This window comes from Colossoma macropomum, unplaced genomic scaffold (genome assembly GCF_904425465.1).
Source record: "Colossoma macropomum unplaced genomic scaffold, Colossoma_macropomum, whole genome shotgun sequence".
Taxonomy (NCBI): domain Eukaryota; kingdom Metazoa; phylum Chordata; class Actinopteri; order Characiformes; family Serrasalmidae; genus Colossoma; species Colossoma macropomum.
In genome coordinates this window covers 28,223,775-28,250,303 of record NW_023494805.1, presented here as the reverse complement: position 1 = coordinate 28,250,303, position 26,529 = coordinate 28,223,775, and the positions used below count along the sequence as shown (strand labels likewise).

At 41.2% G+C, this 26,529-nt stretch overlaps 2 protein-coding genes across 3 annotated transcripts; both read right to left on the bottom strand.

Moving 5' to 3' along the window:
* Nucleotides 1-223: 223 nt before the first annotated feature.
* On the bottom strand, nucleotides 224-19,119 carry fxr2 (fragile X mental retardation, autosomal homolog 2). 2 transcript variants are annotated; one of them, XM_036596537.1, is made up of 18 exons: nucleotides 18,784-19,119; nucleotides 18,391-18,574; nucleotides 14,697-14,749; nucleotides 13,262-13,355; nucleotides 12,730-12,801; nucleotides 8,690-8,838; nucleotides 8,444-8,537; nucleotides 8,222-8,338; nucleotides 7,713-7,883; nucleotides 6,619-6,697; nucleotides 6,367-6,476; nucleotides 5,996-6,082; nucleotides 4,891-5,107; nucleotides 4,402-4,581; nucleotides 3,285-3,488; nucleotides 3,046-3,144; nucleotides 2,364-2,458; nucleotides 224-2,113 (listed from the first exon to the last, which is right to left on the bottom strand). In XM_036596537.1, exons 2-18 carry the CDS (start codon nucleotides 18,439-18,441, stop codon nucleotides 2,003-2,005), a joined length of 1,983 nt encoding a protein of 660 aa, XP_036452430.1. In that variant the 5' UTR covers nucleotides 18,442-18,574; nucleotides 18,784-19,119; the 3' UTR covers nucleotides 224-2,002. The 2 variants fall into 2 exon arrangements, with proteins under 2 accessions (XP_036452430.1, XP_036452429.1); XM_036596536.1 differs by having other exon boundaries at nucleotides 226-2,113; nucleotides 6,319-6,476.
* Nucleotides 19,120-21,673: 2,554 nt separating this feature from the next.
* Nucleotides 21,674-26,521, bottom strand: si:dkey-165a24.9 (probable G-protein coupled receptor 132). Its single transcript, XM_036597374.1, has 3 exons — nucleotides 26,405-26,521; nucleotides 25,659-26,241; nucleotides 21,674-25,386 (listed from the first exon to the last, which is right to left on the bottom strand). The coding sequence occupies exons 1-3, from the start codon at nucleotides 26,412-26,414 to the stop codon at nucleotides 24,984-24,986; spliced, it is 996 nt and encodes a 331-aa protein (XP_036453267.1). The 5' UTR covers nucleotides 26,415-26,521; the 3' UTR covers nucleotides 21,674-24,983.
* Nucleotides 26,522-26,529: the final 8 nt, after the last annotated feature.

The following is a 26,529-nucleotide window of genomic DNA, read 5'->3' as shown; positions in this document are numbered from 1 at the left end:
ACCTTAAATGACCCTACATTCACTCTCCTAAGAGAAATACACATTCATAAGCCCCTTTAAAATGCATAATATGGACATTAACTACAGAAATCACGTTAAAATTCAGGCTAGTTCTGGTTTACTTCTGGGCTTTTTAAAGTCTAGTTTAGGGACCTAATCAAGACATATGGTGTTCAAAGGTACCAAACAGAAACTAAATAAAAAACAAACAAATAAACGGCTCATTCCAGAAATAATTTATTTCACTTCAATTTTATTCATTTTTTCTATGATGTGAAAAGAACAACCAAAAAAAAAGTTTGAGAGCAGAAACCAAGATGACAGTAACAACAAGAGCCAACAGGGAGACGCCAATCTCCCGGCTGCGTCTTTTACGACCGCGACAATCAGGAACGCGACAGACATCTTGTTCAGTTTAAACAGCACGGTCTCGCCTGGCCTCCAGGCCACATGGCTGAAACTTCTTGTTTAAACCTCCTCGCCAAGAGACGCAGGAGGTCTAAACTATGTAGTGATAACATTGGAGTGTACTGTATATTCACATACACTGTGCGTGTGCGCGTGTGTGGCTCTCAACTTTTCTGAGGCTGTGCTATTCCCCCCTCCCAACAACGTGCCTTCTTGATCACTAATGTGAGTAAAAACCAACCCCGTGTAGCAGGGGGCACCAGAGGAGTCTTCACCTTCACTATCCCTCAATGGGCATAGAGTGTACGCACCACGTTCTACTGTGGTAGGAAAGTTGCAACTGTGCGCACTGACTTTATCGCACTCGCACACCATCACTTTCAACACTCCCTTCATTCTTCTCCCAGAAACAGTGGTGGGTTTTAGGAGGGGGGGTTAGAGGCACTGAAGTTTGTTTGGATTTCAGAACAGGCTGAAATTAGCACTCTGGGTCTGTAGGTCTATAACGGTTCATCTGTTCCTGATGCAGCCATGCCCAGATAGAGGTGGACACTGTGCCCTTTCCCTACCTGTTTGACTGGAGGGGCTGCATCCCTTCATCCCTCTCTACAGGGTCAGCTCTGAGACCTTGTAACAATTCTTCCAATTGATTTTCTATGGTTGCACTGCTAACAACTACACATATACAAACATACTCGTACACACACGCACACGCGCACACAATAAACGCCGTCCAATTCATGACTCCTACAATGGATGAGCGTTCTTAATTTCTTGTTTGGCATTAGTATTCGATTTTCTATCCAACCTTTCTTCTCCAAGCCTAACCTTGCAATTATTTTCTCTGCCGTCTTCTCATCTCCTTAAAATAAAAAACAAAACAAAATTAAGGAACAGCTTATTTAGTCCCATGAACAAAAAATTATTCTAACAAAAAAGTGAATACTCAAGTTTTTTTTTTTTCAAATTCAAGGCACAATGTCTCCTTTTCCTTAGACGCCCTTAATCTCAGAGTACCAAACGCCTCAGCTGTCAGTCACATGAGAGGCTCCGCCTACATTCCTGCCTCTCGGCTAGCTCATCCCCTCGCCGCTAACACTGTTTCAGAGATGCATCTGTTTGGGAGTGTGATCACAATCCCACACCAGTGAAGGAGATTAAAAAAAAAAAAAACAAAAAAAAACAAACAAAAAACAACGACATCAACGACAGTGACAAGAAAAAAAAACAAAACAAAAAACAAACACCAAACCGTTTCTCCAAAATAAAAACAAAGAGTCACGTCCTGTGTTCAGTTACGTCAGATTTTCGAATCATATCCACCAGCTCTTTTTTGGCAAGCTTGTCTTAAATAAGCACTAAGTACTGATAGATAGGATAAACATACACCATTACGTGTTTTTAAGTAGATGCGTTTGTCATTTTTTTGTATTTTTCTTTTTCTCCTTGTAATCTCGTATGAATTCAAGATTTTTAGTCGATTTTCACTCGTCTGTTTAAAGGTTTACGTAAATGCAAGCAGGGACAGATCGCCGTAGTGTCTTGCTCTAGACGTGGGTCTTGAGGGGTGAGATGACGCTTTGTATTTTTCAATTTACGAGACGCCATTCACCAGGGTCAGAGCCTCCCCAGATGATGCCACGCCGTTGCTAGGAGAACGCTTTGAGGGGACAAGATCTTCCTTCTTCACACTAGTCCCATTCTCCTGTTGAAAGAATCAATGAGTTGCTGGATTAAATGCCAGAATTTTACCCTTAAGCCTTATCTTGCACTTTGGGCGCAGAGCAGGGGAACCTAGCATTGCTTTTACTGCATCCTTGATGAACACTCCTCATTCAGTTTATGAACGGGTAAACAAAACAAGGAAACCACAGAACTATGTAGTGCATGAAAGACTACACCCAGGAACATACTACGGTGCAATATACTAAAAGTGTTAGTTGTTTATTCTGTACCTTAGGATGGGAGGCATGCTGCATTTCTTCTTTCTTTACTGGAAGGTTCTGTCGGCTCTGAGATTCTGCTCGAGAGATGAAGTCGGCCACAGTAACTGCAAAATGATAAAACAAACAAACAAAATGTAACATACACTAAACTTCCAAGGCAGGCTGGAATGATGACAGACACCATATGCTACCTTACCTGTTACCTAAAAGATGTACAAAAGCATGTAGCTTAACCAAAACACTAGTAGCTGCAGCAATCTTAATCTGAATTTTGGCTATAGTTTTATCAGTATCTGAAATCGTGTAAACAAGTCAGTTTCAGGTCAGGTTGCTTAACAATGTGACCGTTTGAAGTAAGCATGTAAATTTAGGCATGCAGCCTGCTCAGTGCTTATTACTGGTGGTATAAGCTTTTATTACTTGTTAGTTATATCAGCCTTGTATCTCCAGTGTAACTAAAGAACTTAAGAAGTGAACTTCAGTCATCATGTCATGGCTGATCAGCTACGTTTAGATTAAGATGAAGATTGTGTAAATTAGATTTTTTGTGCCAAAATATTAATTCAATTCTGTAAAAGCCCTGTAATGATATTTGCACTACAATCAACACTGGCATTCCAGCATTTCCATAGGGAAAGGAAAGGACTAAGTAAAGATGTTTAATGTATTACTTTAAAACTTGTCCACTCACCTGGCTGCCTGTCACGGCTGGCAGAACCTCCCTCAGGACGGTTGCCACGGTTACGGCGGCGCCGGCTTCTGTTGCGCCGCTGGGGCTTACTTTCATCTTCTGAAAAAAACAGCAAAGCACATTTACCTAAAATATTTTATTAAAAAAAAGCAAGATTGAAAGAAATCATATGCTGATCAGAGCACTATAAACTCCACAGTGATTGGAGCACTATAAAAGTCCATTCTTTGCTTTCTTACCCAATCCATTCTCACTAGTAGCGGCCTGGCCATCGGATTCGTTGGCGGCTGCATCCATCACGCTGGGTTCCTGGTCGTTGCGGCGACGGCGGGAGCGTCTCCTGTGGTCACTGCCACCCATGCTCTCACTGGCATCTGTATCTCCACCCAGATCACCCTCACCCTCCAACAGTGAGTAGGGGTTGCTGTCAGGGTCCCTCAGCACTGGTAATAGAGTGTGAGAAAGTCAGAGACACAAATACACACACAGTTGATAGTGATGCTATCCCAGACACAATCTGCTCATAGAGATTTACACACAGCACGTTTTCTTTTCCAACACCAATAGTGAAACCTTGAGTATCAGCTGATACTGAGCCAACACTTTTTTTCCTTAAAAATTACTAAGCTTTAAATGGATCATGTTTAATTGAGGCACTTCACTTAAGATGAGGATCTCAAAAGTAGGCTATCATGCTTAAACACTACTTCCCCCATAGGAAGAATGTGAGCATGTGCTATTTCAGGCTAAATGTGTTACAGAATTAGGGCTGAACGATTTAGGGAAAATATCAAATTACACTGTTTCGGACCAATACTGCAACTGCAAACCAAATTGTGATTATTTTCTAAAATTAAGTCCAGGCCTACTTTTTTTGGCCAAGACTACCAGCCCTTGTTCTGGCTTGAGGCTTTAATACTGAACAGGATTCCAGACAACCAGTTAGTTGTGGTTGTGTGTCATGTGCACAGTAAATGGGTGTTTGGTTGCTTCTGAACAGTTCTAACTCATCTACAGGCGGTTTGGAAGCTCCATGGTACTAGGTTAATGTTACCACCTTAAATTTCTCAAGTTGTTGACAATGTTGAGCATAATTAAAATAGTGGTTCTTGCCATTCTGAAACTTGCACTATTTCAAAATGAGATTGCATGCATAAAAACTACTCATTTTTCAGCACTACACAGGACTGGATCAGATTAACTGTTTTCCTGCTGATATCAGCCGGATACAGATACCTGGTACCACACTGGTGCCATCTCCAATTTCATTTCTGATAAACATCAATTCTCAGCCCATAACATACCATACACACCACTTAACCACACAAACAGAGAGAAGCTATCCAAGTTAGGCACCTGAGCTGATGGTGATGGAACTGCGGGTTCCTGGGCCTCCGCGGCCTCTGCCGGTGCTGGATCCACGACCACGACCTCCTCTCCTGGAGCCCCTCTCCTCTCCTCCAACCCCCCGGGGCCTGGGCTCTCGCTCCCCCAGCTCCTCAGTTTCAGATGCATTGGACAGCTCAGAGTTCGTTCCTGTTGGGGCAAACAGTAGAACAAGATTTAAAAACACTCAAAATTAAATTTGTTCAGTGAATGCACCTGCAGCAAAAAATTGCCATGGTCAAGAAGTGCCCCTGCCTTGCAAGTTCTATTTTTTTCCCATGCTTCAACACACCCGATTCAGCTACAATGAATCAAGCTAATTAACAAGCAGTTCCTTTTAAAGAAATGAAAAACATTACTCATACCCATAGAGAAGTCATTGGTCATATCCAAACCATGTCTGCCCGTTTTACATGTTTTAGTAATTTCTAAAACATGCCTCCAAGATGTAAACCTCACCATAACCAGAGTATGCATTGGCCTTGCGTCCACGCCCGCGTCCGCCATATGTGCGTGACGTCTGGAGAGAGTTGCTGCTCTCATCAGTCAGGTAGCCTCTTTCCCGGTCTCCGGTGCTGGCCGCTCCAGTGCGGCTCGGGGGCGCACGGTAACCCACACCAATCTGACGAAGCTGCTCATCAATCTGCAGCCGCTCCAGACGCAACTGCTCTACCTCCTATCAGTATGGCAGAGTGAGAAAACTATTAGTGTTGATCATAAATGAAGTTCAGACCAGATGAAAACATGGCCTCCAAAAGAGGAAGAATGTATAAAAGTGCTAGATTCCTACACTGGGATATAATATGCAGCCAATAGTATGGATGAGAGTGCTGCAGAGATGACTGCCAGGGAGAAAGGCATTGTGAAGTTGGGCTCAAGCACACAGCAGTTAGTAAGGTGGGTTTCAGTAAGCGGAAATGTATGTGTGCTGGTGTAAGAGAGAGAAGAGGTCACTGCAGAATGTGACAGCTGCCTCGTTCAAACAACAGCTGAAGACTGAAGGAGGGTGCAGTGAGGGCTAGTGGAGAGGACTAAGGGGCTATTCTGAGAAGCAGACATCCACATAGGCCAAAATCCATCCCCCAACCTACCCCCTCCACCTAACTACCCCCCTGGCAGGGGCATAAGGGCTATTATTAGCAGCAGTTGGTGGTTAAAGGAGAGAGGTGTGATCAGCAGCTTTCCATGAGGGAGGAGGTCAGGTGACCAGTCTAGAAAGATCTGCCATTTTCAGTGCTACAATTTACTACGCTACAGTGAGTCTAACATGGCTGCCCAGCATCTCTGTATATACACTGGTTACATGTCTGTAATCAAAACTATGTCTGTGTAACCAATTTAGAAAATAAGAAGGCATCCAAACAGGTTATTTGGCCCCCTGTCCCCTTCTTCAAGTAGAATTTATTGTATAAGTATACATTGGCTGATATGGACCAAATCATTTTATTTTATTTATTTATTTATTTATTTATTTATTTTTTTTTTTAGTGAAAAGCCTTTCAGTCAGACAAATGGGCACAGCATAAATATCAGTTATGAGAGAGCATCTGGATCACAAGCTAACCTGCAGGTAGGCCACATGGTACTCCAGTAGGGCCTGGGCATTACTGATGTTTTCCTTGGTTCCTACAAAGATGAAGGGAACCATACCCTGAGAAAAAAAGGAAAGAGGAACACAAAAAACAGTAGTATGTTATAGTCTTAAACATACACAGGTTAGGACAAATGTCAAACACTGAACATATATACACTTATATAAAACACAAGGAAACACAATTTGATTTATGGTGTGTAGTTGTGGCCCACTAGTCAATATGTCTTTATCTGTCAAAACTACTGAGGTGGGGAGGGAGGGGTGTTGGAGTATCAGGTAGGCGGTTCATTCACCTCTTGGCTGTCGACAGTGTCTGCACTGCCAGACGCCTGCCTGCCTACCTCCTCCCTGGGCAGCTTTTTGTCATTGTCCCCTTCGATCCGAACTCGTACCACACCCGATTTGTCCACAATCTCTTGGATGATTTTGCCACTTTTGCCAATAACTTTGCCTGTATGATGAGACAGAGAGAGGTGTCATGACCAAAAAAAAATGTAAAAAGCTTATGGCACTTTCAGCTGTTCTTGCCCAATTTAAGATGTTCATCAGCTGCTGCATTCGGTTATTCTAAAGGAAGTCTGCAGGGCACTTACCTACAAGATTCCTCGGCACCTGAAAGGAATCTTCTTTAAACTCCAGATACGCCCTGGCCTGCTTCACAGCTTCTGGGGTCTGACAGAGTAATAGAGTGAAGTGAGATACAGACAGTGAGAAAACATTCAGTTATTCTACATACAGAGTAGGTGAAAGTGCCTTATATTTTCAGAACCGATTCTTATTCTGGGCTCTGTGTGTCTCCATATACATGACAATTCTTGTCGAGTATATGGACGGCTGTCCATATTCCAAGCATTAGTAGCAATGACTATGACATACACAACCTTTTAAATACATTTACTTTACTGAACTTCACAGAAGTTAATTCGGAATGGAACTTTCAGAAAGAGTCAGCTTTCTCTCTCTCATGGTCTCTCGCACTCTCTCCCATTAAAACCAGAAATATACAATGATATTGGAATCAGCAGATGTTTATGTATAAACATAATTACATAATATAAATAATACTAATGAATATGTTCAGATTTGACCGATATTTCAAATCAATAATTTGTTGTAGTCCAGAAGAGCAGAATGTTTAGGCAACGCAAGGCTACTGTGCTAAAATTTCTACTTTTTATTAATTTTTCTGCATTTGTAACCCTACTCTGCGTTTGAAATTTCTTTTTGATCATGAGTAGAGCAATGAGTTTAATAACCACTGGTAAAAGGAGCCATAACATGTACGTTCATAAATCTAATGTTCAGTAAGATCAAAGATTTATGAAGGAGGAGACAGTTCACTGTTTGAAATCAAAGGGAAAGCTTGTAACGCTCAACATGGCATCTGTTTACTAGGAATGTCTCACCTTCTTGGTAAAGGCATAAGTAAGAAAAGTTCTCCCTTGTCACAGAGACCTGGAAAAACACATTTTGACTGGTATTTGAGCCAAATGCTACAAACTGTGTGTCAGATTTTACCAGTGATTTCAAAAATGCTAATTTATAGATCCCTCCCTATCCAAAAAAACAAATGCCCAGGTGCATTGCCAAGATGGCCACTGAGGACAGACCTTCCTATAGGGACCTTGGTAACACTACAGTGGTCATCACTACTGCTGCTAGGTTAATTTCCCCTTCATACACATACCTCTCCATAGATTCTGAAGGTGCAGCTCTCCTCCTCAAGTTCAATGGCAGTGACACCGGGGACTTTGCGGGCCTGCTGGATGTTGGCACCGTGGGATCCGATGGCCAAACCCATTAGATCTTCCCGCACCCGCACCTCCTCCTGATAGGCCGATGCCAGCTGCTTACTTGTCTGTGGCACACAAAGGGACAGGAGAGACATTATTCTGTATCTAAGCAGAGAGTGTAGATTTTAATCCCTGTAGCATTTGCAAGCATGGATTGTGATTCCTGTAGGAGCTGCAGAACTGAGACCGTTTAACATTCATTTCCAAAACATCTCTGCACTATTCAGTTCATCTAGTTCATCCTTTAGTAGTTGGATATTAGTGAACACCAAACTATCCAATGTAAGGAAAATATTTATATATGTACTGTCATTTTACAGTGGGTAAAATATGGCAGTACATATCAGTGGCACAATAAATATCAAAATTCATAACTGCTCAATTTGAATGAGTTTGTGCATACCTCTAAGTGTTTGGTGGCCTCCTCATTACGGGACATAAGCATGAGTTTGGTGCGAATACTGCGGAAGTGCATGTCACTCAGAAGACCTGCACGCTTTACTGTGGATTCGTTCGTGGACTGGAGAGAAAGAGCATATCTTGTTACACTACTGCATGCCCAAGCAAAAAAAACAATTACAAGAAATTAAGAAAGAAAGAAGAGAAAAGAATGAAGGGGACTCACCAGTACGACCAGTTCGTTTATGGAAGTGTTGTAGAAGATGCAGCTGGCTCCAATTGCTTTCCTGAAGTCTTTGTGGATGTTTTCATTTAAACAGCTGCCAAATTAAATCAGAAGGGAAATACATAAATAAATAAATATCATTCTTATTCTTATTATTATTATGACACTCCTCCCAAGCTACCAACAGACAGACTGACTGTACACCAAATCCCAGAGAATGTGTTGGTATGAGTGTGCCACACTCACATTTCTCTGAGGTCCTCGGGCACGGCGACGGTGACTTTGTAGAAGGTGGTGCGACTGGAGGGGCTGTTGGGGTTGACTGGCCGGATTCGTTCTGAAGTGACTATTTCATTATATGTGGCGTCACATGCAGCATACTCGATCACATAGAACTGAGGAGGCAAAATGCATCCATTAACTCTCTTTAAAATGCTCACAGATCAATACTGATCAGTTCTAGCAGTTGTACATTGCATAGAACGACACAATGCATATATGTATGAAATGTAAAATAATCTCCATCAATAGCATTTATAGGCGTACTGTAACCTTACTTATCAACAGAAAAGCTCACAGGAACATCAGAGACCAACCATCATTTATTTAATTTTCAGGAAAAATGGTCATTAAGTACAAATTACTGATTTTTCAGGAGATATTTCTGAGAACATTAGATACAGTATAATCAACTTGCAAAAGCAAGGCAAAATTCAAAGGAAAATACGTGAAAAAACAGGAGTTTCCAAAACAAAAATACTACTTAAATATAAACTAAATGGGACACCTTTCAAACAGATGTCAAAAAAATAAATAAACATTGTGACCTAATGTATCAAAAACTTCTTGAAGTATTGTGATAAACTTTTGCCATATCCCTCCTCTACACAATGCTATGCGTCTGAAAGGATGTGTAACTGTCAAGAAGCTGTTACTAAGAAAAAGAAAAAAAGAAAAAAGAAGCTGCTGGTGTTCTCAAAACAATGGACTGACAACCCCAGTGTCCAGACCTCAACATCAATAAATGTGTTACGTGGATTGTAAGAAACAAAAAAAATACAACCAACTTCTTAGACTGAACTTAGAGTCAAGTTGTAAAGAAGGCAAAGGGTGGACACGCTAAATATTGAATGTTGATACAATATTTAGTTGTCAAGGCTTCTGTGGGATTTTCTGCTAATTCTGTTTTTCCTGAAGCTGAAATGACTGACTGTTTTAACAGGAAATTATGTGGTCTCTGACTTTTGCACAGTTCTGTAACATACTTCAATTATTTGTACAAATAAACAGTGTGAACTGCTTTTGCAAAAGGCACACAAGACATTGTACTAACAACGCCATCGTTCAAGCACAGACACACTTTAAACTCCATCAACCAAAGAAGCTCAAAGACCCCATTGTGTTGTGTGTTAAACCTTTAACTCAGAACGACAGTCATTAGTCTTGGGGTCAAGCGTTGACTGGGTTGATAAATGGAGTACCAAACAATGTGCAGAGCCCTGGAATGAGACTATCCATGGTAGGATTTACATTTTGTTAAGATTTACATTTTGTTCATTGACTATATTAATCCATTTATTTACAGCTGGATAAATGCTTTTATGCTAATGCAGGACCGGCCCCATTTACTGAAATTACATAACGTACATCGTTATGAGCAAAAAAAAAAAAAGCAGGGCAAAAGGGCAATTGTCTAACATCCTAAAACGCTAATCAACAGACACCCAAGCCTAAACATGTGTTTGTCTGCCCAATGATGAAAGTGGCTGAGAGGACAGACAGCTGCCTGCACTTCATGTTATACTAGAAGAGCCTTTAATGCTTTGCTGCATTACCCAATGTGCTGTCTTAACCTAATTAGTCAGGCTGCGTATGTGTCTGTGTGTATGCGGTAGCGAGTTGGCCCAGGTGCTAGGGACAGACCACTGGAGATGTGAAAAAGGAGCCAAGTGTTTTGCTATCTGTAGGGTTTTACACTAGAGACAGCTGCAGCATACACCGATTCCAACGGTTTTGCTCTGCATCAGACCTGCCTTGGACAGCATGCATCATTGTGTCTGTGTTGCACAGAGAGCGCGCTCACTGTGATAGATTTTACTGGTGTGCTGTTGTGTTAGCCCCTAAGCCAAGAGGTCTAATTCACAGAGTGGGGGATATCTTCAAGCACTGCACACTCAATTTTGCTGGATGATTTAAAATATGTTTGAGCATCCTGAGACACTATAGACAGAGTCCCAAGACAGGCCAAGCGTTTCAGTAGATTTCAAATGATTTGAGGTCAAATTTGCTCCAGCGTGCATAATTCTGTTATCGCACATGAAGTCATATCATCTAAGTGGCGAGTTTTTGGGTAATTGGGTCAAAGCTGCATGTATCTGTGATATTAGGCTGAGATGTGCCCCCAAAAGGGTTGAAACAGTCAATCAATATTCATATCCCAGGACTGTGTGTGCATCTGGTAAAAGCACACCTCAGCAGTGCAGAAATGAGCCCTACAGCTGGGATTCCAGTTTAAGACCTAGCAGTACCAGAGCTGATATGGACAATATTGTGAGTATTGCAATATCTGAAAAACAATAATTTTTCCAAATAAACTATTCCCAGAGGGAGCTTATCACTCTAGGAGGGCTGGCCCAAAAAAACTAAATACTTGTCACATTGATAGGCTATTAGTTTCCTTATGTAACATTTGGAAGTTTTGTTTTTTGTTAAGCCTTTAGACCCAAACAGATTTCTAAAACACATTTGTGGATTCCTGACAATTTTGGAGAAAGAGTTGTCACTGTTCTAATCAAAACATCATAAAACCAGGAGAAATGGCAATTACCTTATGAAGGATGTGATATACTATAGAAAAATAAGTTATGCCATAAAGAGGTAACATTAGCTAAAGGGGCTGAATACGGCTACACTCCCATCACGTTTTCGCAATGTTCTTTGAGCTGAAGCAAGACATGCAAGTGAAAAATATTAAATGGCAAACAATGTTTACCCATAGTCTTGTTGTCTTATTTGCATTATTAGCCCAAATTATTCAATGCTTGTTGGATCATGTAAATTTTTTAAATTTCTTTAAAATGGGACTGCCCTAACTTTGTCTTGGGCAGCCAAAGTGCATTGCTGATGGTGGGCCAAGGGGCAAAAAGACAAATCTAACTTTAAAAATGTATTTTAAAACATTATACTACATTTTGTTACTAAAATACTTCAAAATATCCAAAATATTGTCTGAAATTAAAACAACAAAAAAAAAAAAGTTATATACTTAGTTATATAAAAGTTATATAAAAATCATGCTAATAACACCTCTATAAATCAATTTATGAGAATTTTTGTGATATTGTATCTTTATTTAGTTCAGTGGGTTTCATGCCGCAACAGGAAATTTGGAAATTTACACGGTGGGGTATTTGCTTATTGGTCAGAAACTTTGCAGGGATGCAATCACTCTGTTGCTGTCACATTAACCGCTGTGAAAATATACATAGAAAATATAAACCCTGAACACGAGTGGAGTTTTCACATGGCAAAACGAATGGAACTAAAGAAAAAGTTCCACAGGTACACACCAAACAAGGTAAAAGTGACAGAGACCTTGGTATAACAAAGTAGCAGTCAGAAATATTAAAGTTGATGTTTAGTAAATTCAAACTGTGGCCCACTGCATACGTTTGTGTATCGCAGTAAAAACATTTTTACTGGGTCAGTGAGCTGCAGCTCCTCTCACTCAATATGAGCTCATGAAGGCTTTTTCAGAACAGCTGAAACAGAATTTCTGATTGGTTCTGCCAATGAGTATGACACTCTCTTTATTTGCGTCTATTGGTCAGCACTCTGTGTAGCTTCTTTATGATTTAATCGCCCTGAACTCAATCAGAAAGTGGTGAGTCATTGCCACAGGACTTTGAAAAGTGGCAGGTCTTTGCTCTGCCCTGTTGTTCTGGTGGCACTGGGCCAAATCAGATGCCCTCACAGGCAACTTTGTTGAGGGAAGAATGGCAGTCTTTCCTGTTGCTATGCAACTCTGTAACTGTTTGGATACCTAGCATAATCAAGTATTTAGTGTTCTCCTCTGAGTGCAGTGAGGCAATGTGATGTGGCTCACTCCTTGAAAACAGTCCATGTTAAGCTTCATGTGCACTGAATGTGTCTGCTTTCTTTCTCAGATTACATGCAGGATTTCTTCTACAACAATGCACAGAGCTACAACTGGCTGCAAGATATCAGTTGTGAATTCCACAGCTGAATAAATACCACACATCTTGCCCCATCAGTCCCTGACTCACCTCGCCCTTCATCATTCGCACCCTCGCCAGCCACCAACCACAGGGTTCCTGCTCGTTCGCTCGGGAGTACACCTGACACAAAAAGCACAAAGACATAAGTAGATCAGCATATGTATATGGGTAAGTGCAGAGAGTGAGTTTCAACCTAACACTGCACTGTGTGCACATTTTGTCTGCACAACAGATCAGACACCCTCAAACATAGTGCCACAAGTTTGGAGGTGTCTTGGTGGGGAAAGTCGGTAACAAATAAATAAAATAAACATGGCAGCATCTGCCGTTGACTTGGATAGACAGGAAAGAAACAAAACAGCAGCTGCAGATATGAGCTTCAGGTAAAATCAAAGGCAGCAGGCGTCATAAAAGCGTTTCCAAAATGTTGGCCTCTCTCGCTTGCAGTTCATACCAGCTGCCAGGTTGCAAACAAATTGTGAAAAGAAGGTGGTCTCTGACACTAAGAGTTAACAGAAGAGTGTGAAGTTTAGGGTGTCACCTAGAGAAGGAGGTAGTTTCAGGGTGAGAGCAGGCATACCTCCACTTCCTCTCCCTCGCCAATGTCCTTGCTGTAATCGGTTGGAGGTGGCAACCGCACATCGCTAAACGGCAGCTGTCTCTCTGGTTGCCAGCTATTAGAGAGAACACGCACACACAAAGAAGGACAAATTACCACCAGGAAACATGTCACCTTTCACCTGCTAAATCCTTGGTTATTAACTGCTCAAGCTCCAAGGATGCAAAAAATATATCACGATACTTAGACATTTTCATAATGTATGACAAGCATAATAATATTTTGTTTTTCTAAAGTTTGTGAGTAAGTTGAACGGTAGTGTCACATTAAGAAGGATTAGGAAAAAATGGAAAGTACAAAGTTTTTTTAATTCCACATTTGCAAAAAGAAAGCTATTTAAAAATGTGGAAGAATTAAACAATTATTTTGGTAAAAATTAGGGATGCACTGAAATAGGAACTGTGGGCTGCTGTAGAAACTGGGACTATACTTGGATTACTGCTATGGAGAAATAACACTTATTTCTGTAAGGTTATGAATGCAAATAAAAGACATTCTGCTCTTCTAGAGTACAATAAATATATCATCAAATATCCATTAGTAAAAATAAGACAACAGCATAACTGTCTCCATAATCAGCTACTTACTACAATGCATGAACAATATACTGTTCTTTAAAGGCTCTATCTTAAAACAAGACTGCATCTCAGACCTCAACACTCACAAAGGCGCCAATGAAATAGTCTGCCTCTCTCTCAATCTCACAGACACATACACACACAAACACATACACAGCCAGAGCTTGTCGTGTAGGTTGAGTCATCCTTAAACATGCTGGGTCAGGGAAAAAACATTACGATTGGAGTACCCACTCTTTGTCCCATTGAAATAAAATTATGATTTATGCCCAGAAATACAAATGTTTTCATCTATCTTCTTATGTTATTCCTTACCATTCATCAGAACACAGATGAATAAAAAACACTGAACTACATGCAAAGACCAACACAAGAGCAGAATGACAACAGTGGAAATGGTTGCACACAGGTCAAAAGAACCCTCCCTAGAATGGTAGGGGCACTGCACTTCCTCCTGATCCACATACCCCACAAGGCTATTTCTGGCTCTCCCCCATGCAGAGAGATAAGCACAGAAATAGAGAGAAATAGACAGACTAGGGGAGAGAGAGAAAGAGAATGAGTGAGTGAGAGAGAAAGAGCGAGAGAGAAGGAATGAGAACTGCAAAAGATGACAGAAACCAATGAAAATGGAGAAGGAAGAAAGATAGACAGACAGAGAGTTGGTGGCAGGGTACAGAAGAAAGAAAAGGAGCAGGAGTTTGGAAAAGAGAGAGACAGAGACAGAGAGCGAGAGAGGCTTAAGGAAGGTCAAACGAGGGTTCAACCAGTCAGATAGATATCCACCCAGAGATATTAGCTGAGACAAGTGAACTTACTTGTTTTCAAAGACTATTGTGAGGGAGTCTTCATGAACATCTTTGACGAATCCCTGAAAGAACACAAAGAGAAAAAGAGCTTCAGAGAGATAACATTTAACAATGCTAATGCAGCACTAAACAGCAAACTTTCTCGAAGGGGGAAAAAAAACAAAAGTATCTCGCAAACGCAACCAAATTGGGATCTCTTATTGCAGTAAAGGTTTCCTGACAGTGGAGGTTTATAGTGCTGGTGGTACTGACAAAATTGAACGTCACTGATATCTTCTAAATATACCAAGGTATCAGATGATATTCAGGTTTGCATTCATAAAAATCAATGAACCCATGTTTGCTGAGTGCTGATACTTTACGTTACAAAAAAAAAGTCTTACAAACCTCGACTAAAATGCTCATAGTATTGTAAGCATTAGACAGAAAACAGATTTTGATGAAAGGAAAATGTGTCATTTATTTAGTTTTTATGCATTAATGGTCTTACAAAAAATCTGTACCATTTAAATGTAAATGACTGCAGTTAACCAAGTTTTCATTATCTATCACTGACACACAAAAAAAAAAAAATTCAATATTGCTGAATGACCTCAATACAGGTATAGCCTACATATCGCACAGCACTAAAAGTGTGAATAGGTGATTTTAAGAGAAGGCAGGATAACCGTCATGCAAGTCTTTCTCTATATTTATAGGCATCTCTGGTTTCAAAAGAGACCCTCTTCAGGGAGTCCACTTACAGCAAAGTCAGGTCTTATATACGGATGAAAACACACACACACACACACACACACACACACACACACACACACACACACACAAAAATGGTGTGTGTAGGAACAGGCAATTTGGCACATGTCACAGTTATAGTATGTGACCACTAGGGAACGTGAAATATGTATTAGGGTGAATCTCCTATCATTATGATGGGAACACACCGAGTGAGGTGCAGACAGTAAGGACCCCTCCTCAAAACCTGTTTCTCACCCATCATGCAACCCCACAAATCTATTCGGACATTCCTCCAGTCCCCTCCCCCAGCACTAACACCCAGTGTGAGTGACGGCACTGGCAGAGTGACACTGCCTAATATGGGACAGGGAAGGTGGGAGAGAGGAAGAGAGAGTGAAAGAGTAAATGAAGAGCTACACATCACACTTGCTTGGAAGAGAGCCCTCTTCCCTGGAAAAATGGTCACTGGTCTCAGATTAAAACGTATGCACAGATATACATAGTCTCAGCTCACTTTCACTGTACAACGTTATGCAGTTTCTTGTTCTTTACATAAAAGATTAACATATTTAAAAATGAATAAACAAATAAAGTCAATCAGTAAATCTTCAACTTATTTTCTCCATGGCAACCTAAACTTTCTTTAAGAGCTATTTAGACTCCCTAAAAAAATAATATTTTATATATATATATATAATATATATATATATATATAAAACAAGATTGTATTTAAATGTTAGCTTATATGTATGAGCATTATAAAAAACTTGCAAATGTCAAATTCATCCCAAGCAGGCTGACAGCAAATAAGGATTCCAATCATAAACACAGCCCAATGGATTAAAGCAATCTACTGTGGGACAAAGTGGCACACTTTTTACAGAGCTATGTGCACTACTGTAGTCATGTTGGGACAACAGAACACTGCATGCTAAGGGAAAAGTAACAGAGCACTCCAGCATGTCCCCGTCATTTGCCACACCTCTTTAGTTAGAACGCAGCCAACCCTTTTTAGTCTCACATCTCTGTGAACATTACGCCAGGGAATCGCTGCACCAATCGGTTACTCAGGAGCAAAGCTCTCTGGCCATGTGGCTACCTTGACCGTCCAAGTACCACACGTGGCTGCAGAAGGGCACTTAGGCCTAGGAAACCCTGACCATTATGGGTAGCCTACTTTTGATTCCCCTAAAGAAACTTTGGAAAAATTAAGGAAACTTAAATCGATCAGCTTGGCCATCATTTTCAATTTAGCTGGTACACCTTTGCAATTCAAGCATGCAAACAGCACCAGAGAGTGCAAAATGGAGGCTTTATATCTCAGTTCTAAAAGTGCTACATCTCCTAAAACAGTGCTTTATGTACAGCAGTTTTTTTATTCACATAAAAAATAAATTAAAAATGTCGGTAACCATTACAGACTTGATAAAGCAAGAAGAACCTATCTTATTTTCAGCCTTCAATGACATTGTAATAAACCTCAGGAAAGTTATTGTCTTATTGGCGGCTCCCAAGCACCTATGCTTACTGAACCAAGATTTTTTACTTTCAATTTAGGTTTAAAATTAATGGGTTACACAGAATATGACTGAGTTCATGTCTTACATTAATTCGAATAGAGTTAAAGTTACTCCCACAGAGCAGAACTGGATTCATTCAACTCAACAGCGGTGATTCGACCGAGGCCTGGGGGGGTTGGGGAGCGGCTGTGGAGAGTGAGTGTTGAGTGTCAGGCCTGACATCACCTGTTCCTGTCCCACCTGCTTTGGTCCCTCAGAGTGAAACCTTCAGAGAGCCATTGGCATAAAACGTGTGCAGCTCCACCACTACTACTGCAAACATGAAACTTGTGACATAACCAATCCAAAGATACACAAGTATGACCCCCCTGATTCCATGAGGCCTGAAATGGAGAGCCACTGCTAGATCAAATGAAATGAGCTCCTTAAAGACAAGCCTATAAGATATCATCAAATAAGGGTACCCTTTTGAAAACATTTACTCTAGAGATCCTAACTAACCACACAAAGATTTACAGCCCACTACCAGAGTCTATATTCAAAAACCACCACAGGCGTGTGAGGGCTGATCTAGAATCAGTTTTCAAAACAATTACAGTCATGAATATGGAGGAACCTGAAGACCAGCCTTCGAGCTTACAACTGCTTTTTCAATACAAGCCCAGGTGAGTAACAGCAAAAGCCTCCTCAGTCTCAGTCTGGCTGACCTCAGTTGACTTGATTCTGATTCAAGATGATGGACTGGCAACCTGTCCAGGGTGTTTCCTGCCTTCCACCCAGTGACCACTGGGATAGGATCCAGCACCCCACCCCGTGACCCAGAAGGACAAGCAGTAATGTGTGTGTGTGATTCAAGATGGATACAACAAATACTCATCGCTAAAGGCTAGGCCCTGCTCTTTTTAGAAGAAATGAAAAGAAAAAAAGAAGAAAGAAAAAAAAACAAAAACGTATGATGAACCAGGCTGGACTGGTGTCCCTAGGTTCAAATTTGAGGTAAGCTGTCCCAAAAGAGAGCAGTGACTGGTCACGTGAATAGCCACTCTGCTCTGCGAGCACTTTAGACACACAATGTCACGCTGCTAGTAAGTAATATTAAGTAAGTTAGTAGATCTAAGTCCCCCTATCCCGAGGAGACCGATCACACATGCCCAGATTGGGGGCTTCTGTGATTAGCCAGCCAACTGCCATGCTTTGAGATTGAGGAGAGGGAGGGAAATGCCCCACAATGGCTAACTCTGACCCATGAAAACACAGACCAGCAAGGAGCTAACTAATCGAAGGCGACCTCATCATATCTTAGGCCTCCACAGAAAAGTGATACCCAGCCTCGTGTCATTCGTGGGCCATGGTTGAAGCCTCTAACGCCCCCATGTCCCTGCCAGCTACTGAGCCAAACGTGCAGAGCTACATCTGATTTAGGATAACAGTGTTTTCGGTTCAGTTACCTTATAGAAGGCCCCGTTGGAGCCGCGCACCTCCACCGCCAGCCCATCCATGGTCGCCGGCGCTCCGCCGCTGTGAGAGTCCGGCAGCACCCCCAGCTTCGCTGGCCCTCCGCCGCTCTCCGGTCGCTTGTGGATTTCCAGTGTTTCGGGTGGGGGGAGAAGGGGCAAAGGTGACAGGGGAGGGCTGAGCAGCAAAAGGTTTGGACAGTTAGTTAGGTTAAGTTAGCTAGCTAACCTAGCTCTGACACCGAACGGCCAAGAGTTACGTTCACTCAAGAACGTTCAGGTTAGCTAGCTAGCTACTGGTAGCTCGCTGTGAGCCATAACAAAAGCGTGTTATTCGTGCTGAGTAACGTAGCTACGCAGCACGGCGGTTTGGCTGGCCACACTCACCCGCTTTCCGTACGAGGGCTGTCGGCTGGACGCTGATGTGCTGAGGGTGATGATGGAGAGGCGATATTAGCAAACAGCTAACTCGGCGGCTAATTAGCTATCACGAACACCTTCCTTGCCTCAGTTGCCGGGCTGCTAGCTAAGTTAGCGCAGTTTCGTTAGGCGATTCAGTGCATGTGTTGGGAGTGTTTGTGTTGGGGTGTAATTTGGAATCGGTTCAAATGTTCCAAACGCCGTTAGCAGCTAAAAACATTAACAATAATAAAGCCTCCTCCCAGAAAACCGTTATGCTGTGCTATCGCCCGGCAACTCCTTTCACCCCAGTTGCCCGTCCCCTCGAACGCACGCCGTCAGAGTGAAAACGCGAGAGCGTGAATGACCCCCTTAATGCCCACCCCTACTACCGGAGGGGCAGGCCATACTGGAATCTACCCCCGGCCATTGGGCAGTTTGTCTGTTCCTCAAGAATAAGGGTGTTAGTCATAGGCGGGGACGCTGGGGGCTGGGTCAACGCAAAGCCCAGAGCCTGCGCTGCTGATTGGTTGTAGTTTCTCCTTACTAAATTTAGGCGACTCTTTTCACTCTCCACGCTAATTCACAAAACCGTTTGTGTACAGCGGAGTAGACAAATAACCTCACTCTTTTAGACTGTTTGCGGTGTTCCATGCTTCGGTGTGATTTCCACTGCTCTGTTATCATGTTACCTTGAAAATAAGTGCTCTTAAAGATAAATATAATGTTAATTAACCCATGAAACAGTCTGAAGTAATGATGGCCTTTCAAACCCAACCAAGCCTCAAGCCAGTACCCACAAAATGTAATTACAGTGGCTTTGACCCACTCTGTTGAGTTCCACACTTTGCCTGACATGGCTATGATGTGGTTTATATGGCTGACCACATGGTTTGTCCTGAGCAGAAAATTTGGGTCTGGTTTAATAGTGAAAAAACATTGTAGTACTAATGTTGTAAAAATGCCTATGGCCTCTCACAGTAATGTCAAATTATCCTATAAAGTGAGATATCTTGGTTTAATGATGAGGAAAACCCCCTTCTGATGTATCTTTAAGGTGGAATTAAATTCTTCAAATGCTTTGGCATGGATGCTTGGTGGTGGGCTGATTTTTTTACGCTAAGGTTAATGACCAAAGTTTAATGTCCCACTGAAGTTAGTACTATATTGCCAATGCTAGCTAGCACCACATAAGTATTCATTAGCCTCTAGATCAGTGGCTATCAGTCAGGATTTGTTCAGTCTCGTAGGGATTCCCAGTGATTGTGTGATGTACACAACATGAAAACAATAAAACATCATGAATTCTGTTAAACCAATGAGGCTGATGGGTGCAGTGATGCACTACAGAATACTACATAGCATAACAAATAATATTATAAAAAGTGGTTTTAGGCCAGAATGCCCCTTTAAGTTCATCTTAAAGAGAGAGAGAGAGAGTTCATCTGCCATATATGTGTTGCAATGAGAAAGAATGTTGCATTTTCTCAACCTGCCGAGTGGCTGTTACCTCAGTATAAACACTTTATGTTCCATATACTGAAGAAATATTTCAAATTGATCAATCAATATGGCCAAACCCAATTTTTATCACTTAGTTTATCATATGATCAGAGCAAGTTTTACTCAGATTTTTCCTCATGCTAAATTTAGTAGCTGGACATGAATGAGTTAAATATACTGGCAGAGGAATGAGGAATGGCTGTCTCTGAAGATGTGTTACCGAAGCAGAAACTAGAAAATAAAGTTTCCTGCTTGGAACAGCTGAAGGCAGCAGATGTGGGAGGTCAGGTTAGAGGTCATGTCATCCAACTACTGTGACAGGTTTGGTGTGACACATGTAAAAGACATGTTAATGTGACAATGAGCCGAATCATCGCAAGTCTCAATGGTTTGTTGTATCAGGATCAGGAGTATTAGGAGCTGTCACTTGTGTTGACCTGATAAATGTGGGTTATGGTGAGTTTCCCTGTATTTGGAGTCTTTAAAAACCCCTGAGGGCAAAACAAAAAACAGGTGCTGAGAAGCAAAGTTAGATATCAGCTGTGCAAACTGGCCAAAAAACAAAACAAAACAAAACAAAACAAAGCTACTGTCTGTTTTTGCAGGGTTCTCCTCATTGCCAGCTGTGTCAACCTTGTTTTAAAATGTTCATTTACACCAGCAGAGGGCAGTGTAGCTTCAGCTGTCATGCTCCTGCATAAATTATAGCCTACAGATGTCTAGGTGATGGCTGAGTTGTCCTTTTATACTGATCTCAGATTGGGGTGAGGGGGGAGGGGGTCATGAAGTGATATTTAACATTTAGTCAAATGTCTTAAACTGAAAATCTAAAATTAGAGATAAAAGACTTTTCACTAGGATGGAATTTTTGCTTAAAGGGACAACTGAACGTTGTTCACGTTATTGAAATAAAAGAGGTTGAAGTAGTAAGCAAGCACTGTTTCAAAAAGTACCATTCACTCCTAAGTTAATATATGAAAATAAAGCTGCAAAAAGCTATTTTAAATTCGCTGTGATGTCAGAAAAACAGTGCATTTACAAGTATATATATTTGTCTACTCAGCTTAGAGAAGTTTAGTTCTTCTCATTCACGTTGAAGATAGAGGGAGTATTTGAGTTAGGGCTGCTTTTTGAATGAGGCATAATACAGGGCAGCAAGCCACTGAGAACAGAGGTCAATAGCATATATCAGTCTTAAAGGCACAGCAACAAAAACAGCCTGTTTAATTCTAAAGGGGACCCTGTTAGTACAGTATGTGACATGGCAATAAAAACAGAAAGTAGTGATTAGTAAATTTTGTTTGACCTATATTAAATTGAAAACAGTACAAAAACACAATATTTGATGATTTACTTTATGAACTTTATTGTTTTTTTCATAAATATACTCATTCCAAATACAATGTCTGCAACATGTTCCAAAAAAAGTTGGCACAGATACATGTGTACCACTGTGTTACATTACCTTTTTCTTAACAGCATGTAACAACAATATGGAGACTGAAGACACTAATTAATTCATTTTGGAAGGCAATTTTTCTGTCTTCAGCGGGGACTTCATTGTTGTATTTTGCACTTCATTATACATCACACGTTTTCAATAAGAGGCGGGGAGGCAGGTCTACTACCTACACTCTCTGATTACACGGCCATGCTATTGTAACACATGTAGAATGTTTCCTGCTGTTGTCATGTTAAATCAATCATGGACGTTCCTGAGAATGATGGCATCATACAGAAGGCAGTATATGTTGCTCCAAAATGTATATCACTTTCAGGGTTAATTGTGCTTTCACAGATGTGCAGGTTAATGACTAATACACCGCATATCATGAGAGACTCTGGCCTTTGAACTTTGCGCTGGTAACAATCTGAATGGTCATTTACTTCTTTGGCGTGGAGAACATGACTTCCATTATTTGCATAAAAAATCAGAAATGTTGACTCATCAGACCACAACACATGTTTCCACTGTGCATAGGTCTATTTCAGATGAGCTCAAGCCCAGAGAAGTTGGTGGTGTTTCTGCACATTGTTGACATATGACTTCCACTGTGCATAGTACAGTCTTAACTTGCATTTGTGGATGAAGTGATGAACACTGTTTATTGAGAACAGTTTGTCAAAGTATTCCTGAGCCTATGTTGTGAAATCCATCACAGAAATAATTTTAATTCAGTGCTATCTGAGGAATCAAAGGTCACAGGCATTCAGTTGTGTTTTTTGGCCTTGTCCTTTATACACAGAGATTTTTTGGGGTTCTCCAAATCTTTTGATATTCATAAGGCTCACAAAGCCTTTTCTGAATTTTGCTTTTACACTCAAGCATGACTTTATTACCTATTTTAAAATGTTGTCTGAACACTTAACAATGTTTCTAGTCTTAAATTGCCCCTGTCCCAACTTTTGTGGAGTGTGTTGCAGGTATCAATTTCAGTATGGCAGTATATTAACAAAAACAATGAAGTTGATGAGATAAAACATTAAAGATCACTAAATAATGTGTCCCTGGTCAAATGACTTTTGTTGATTTTCTGAGTGAAAATAAGTTTACACATCCTCTACAGAGAACACATGGTAGCACTTCACAGATCAGTAATAAGAAGATACTGAAATGGTAATTTTGCTCATTTTCTAGTTGTCAGTAACTGTAACAGCTATAACCCTAATATTATAAAATCCTATAGGGATTTGAAAGAATTGTAGTAATACTTTGATTAAGCAGATATTATGCTGTTAGAACTGGATTGGAATTTAATATAAAATGTAAAAAACATAAAAAAGGGGCTAAAATTATGGATTGTTTAGTATGTCTCAACGTTTTGTATCAACTGCCAAATTAACAATTTATTGACAAGTAATTAAAGTTTGTTAACATTATCTTGCCATTTCATTACTGACTTGTCACTGCTACCACTATTAGCTTTTGCATACGACTGTATAAGTAAGCACACGTGTTGCTCTTTGTGTTACCATGAGAAGTTTGAAAGGAGATGCCAGCTATAAAGTATTTTTTCACACAGCAGATGTCTTAGCTGAAAGGGAAAATGGCATTACTTCAATCCAAATAATTGAAAACAATTACACACAAAAATGTCTTTGCTTTTTTTTAATTACAAATAAATTTTCAGCCTCTCTTACATCCTCTCACATCTTTAAATGGTTTGACCGGTAATCTCAAGCCAATACACTCTTGTTAATAAACTGACATTCTTTAGTTTCCCTAGTCTGGCTTGGCTCTTAAAAGTCTAAGCACTGCAGAATTATCTAGCAGAGCACAAGAAAATTAGAAAGCAATAATGAATTTCAACCTAGAAGTTAGCTCTCTTGATTTGTTCTTCAAAGCATGCCATTGATTGAAATTAAACCATATTCCCTTTACCTTGTAGTAAACCACTACTAAATAGTAATGCAAATATGTCATTGTACTGTGGAAAAACTCTCTGTAAGTAACTTATCTTACCCTGTAGGTGTCACTCTTGGATGTGTATTAGGTCAGCATGTTTTAGCTCCAGTGCTGGGGCACATTCGCCTACACGGTTTTTCCCGCTCTAACATAACTGTCAGAGTATAACAAGTGTCAAGCCATCACGTGTTGAATCAGGTGTGCAGTAATAGAATACAGATTTTTAGTTTTGCTGATTGACCCCAGAACTGGATTTAAACTGTAGCCCAGTAAATTAAGGCAGAAAGCTTGGACTGAGCTTGGACTTGACACAAGGGTGCCTAAACATTCTCAAACACATTCTAAAAAGAATACCAATTACAGGTCTATACCGGGAACCAATGGTGGAAATAGTTCAAAACAAACTTCATTCAAGTAGAAGAATTGTTGCTATAGAGGAAATTTGCTCAAGTGAAAAACTTCCTTCAAATAACATCTTGTGACTACTTGAGAAGGAGGAAAAGCAGCTGTGTCTGGTTTCTGTACTGATACTGAATCCATCTGAGATGCAGATCAGTGTTATACAGTCATATGCAAAATTTTGAACACCCCCAGGCAGACTACAGTTGACTGCCTATGTGAAAATAATTTAACATATCCTCTACAGAGAGCAAACTCAAATATGGCATTTTCAGCAAGTTTTAGTGCACAATTTCTATTTATTTGCTGAGTTAAACATATTGGGGAAAAAAACCCATAAAATATAAAATATACCATAACTTTTGCACAGGCCACACTTAACTTCACTTTTTTCACTAGATTTTCGCTAGTGGAAGTAGCTTAGTTGAAAATCAACCCCATTTAAAAATACTCAAATTTTTTTCCACCAATGCATTTTCTGAGTGCCCTGGACATTCCGAAAAAATGAGGAACATCTGCTGCCAGATTTTGTTTTCAAGAGCACTTGGAGTGCAAAACATTCAGCTGTGCTAAAATGTAAAGTATGGGAGAAGCATTTTTGATCAGTTATAGTACTTGCTGTCTCCGCTGTTTTCTAGTCGTAATGCTTGGCTGAAGATATTGTCATCACTTAGAAATTTACCTCACTGACTGATAGACCGCATGTAGCCTACGTGTATGTCATACCAGCAGCCCCAGTGAACAGGCCGATGCGATCTGTGACAGGTAATTCGTCACAGATACCTGATAAGCCATTTAAGCGTCATCTCATAAAAACCTGCAGGCTTCTGTAGCACATTCCAAAAGGAATCCATCACAGATTAGCATCTGCATGTGATGACTACACATTTGCACTGCTATTCAGCTGATCTTTTGGGTCAAAGGTCATGATCCTCAACCCAGGGTGAGTACGAGAGTGCCTGTTCAGACAGGGCAGAGACCTCCAGAGCTCAAGGCGGACATCATGACAGAGGAAGATGTAGAAGAGGGGATTTAGCAGGGTGTTTAGACTGGTTAGCCCATAGCAGATCCTGTAGCACAGGTAGACGGAGCGTTCCAACGCACACTGGTCCTCAGTTAGCAGCAGCGCTATGAATCTGTAACCGCCCACCATGTGGTAGGGGCCAAAGACCACAATGAAATTGATGGTGATCACCGTGAGGGTGCCTACGATTCTGTGGCACTCGTGGTCGGAGACAGAAGGGGAGTTGTGGAGTGTTACCCCGATTTTGGCAGATGTGTAGCTGTGAGGAGTACAAAGGACCAAAGGGACATTTTTTAATTGACGAGGGAATCACATAAGGGAAAAACACATTGTTGGGCTACATTCTTTTTAGGAGACAGACATGCTTGTATCTGATTTTCTATCTTGGCGATGGCATTTTCATACCATTGTATCAGACGTTTGAATGGAATGCACTATTAGACTCTTAATAGAGGCAACATTGTTTAGGTGTTCTCCTATAGACCTTGGCACCAAACAACACACATTACTTGCCTCATGTCACTTACTTACCCCAGTATAGAGCATGGCATCAGAAAACCCAGGGCCACCGTGGCTATCTTAAAGTAAGCATATCTCTGGCTGACGGGATACTGCTCCAGACACAAGCCCCTCTGGGGCTCAAATACGGATGGATAAAGGCCGATTAGGCAGAAGAGAAATATGAGAGTCCAGACCACCACGCCAGAGAATGCAGCCAGGCGTACTTTCCTCACACCACGGCTGCTTAGTGGGTGCACGATGGCAAGACATCGGTCCAGGGCAATGAGGCACAGGAAGATGACACTTGCATATATGTTCACATAGAAGACATAGCCCACCAACTGGCAGGTAATGGAGCCATAGGGCCAGCGGTGTGCCCCTTGTAGGTAGAGAATCCACAGAGGTAAGGTCAGTAGCTGGAGAAGATCTGACAGCAGCAGATTGAGTATGTAAACCAGCTGGCAGCCACCGCCACCCGAGCGGCCCAGTTGGTACAGTCCCCAAAGGGACAGCAGATTGGCTGGGAGGCCCAGAGAGAAAGCCAGGCTGTAGATGTAGGTGAGACCAACTCGGTCTGTCTCCAGGGGGAGATGGCAGCTCCCATTCGTCAGGTCTGCGGAGAGAATCAGGAGAAACCTGTGACCTTACATGGTCTTGGTTTGCTCAATATCAAAGTGCTGCTTCATTGCAGTGCCATAGCCGTTTGTTGGAAAACATACAAAGAACCATATCATTATGCACTGAAGCAATACAAACTACAGAAAATGAGTACTTACTCAGAAACATGATTTCTATGCCTTTGACATGTGAAAGACATTTGAAGCTCTGAACCTCTAAGCTATTTTTCACACTGTGTTTCAGACTCAACCGCCGCAGTCACAGGCCTCTTGCTGCTCTCCTA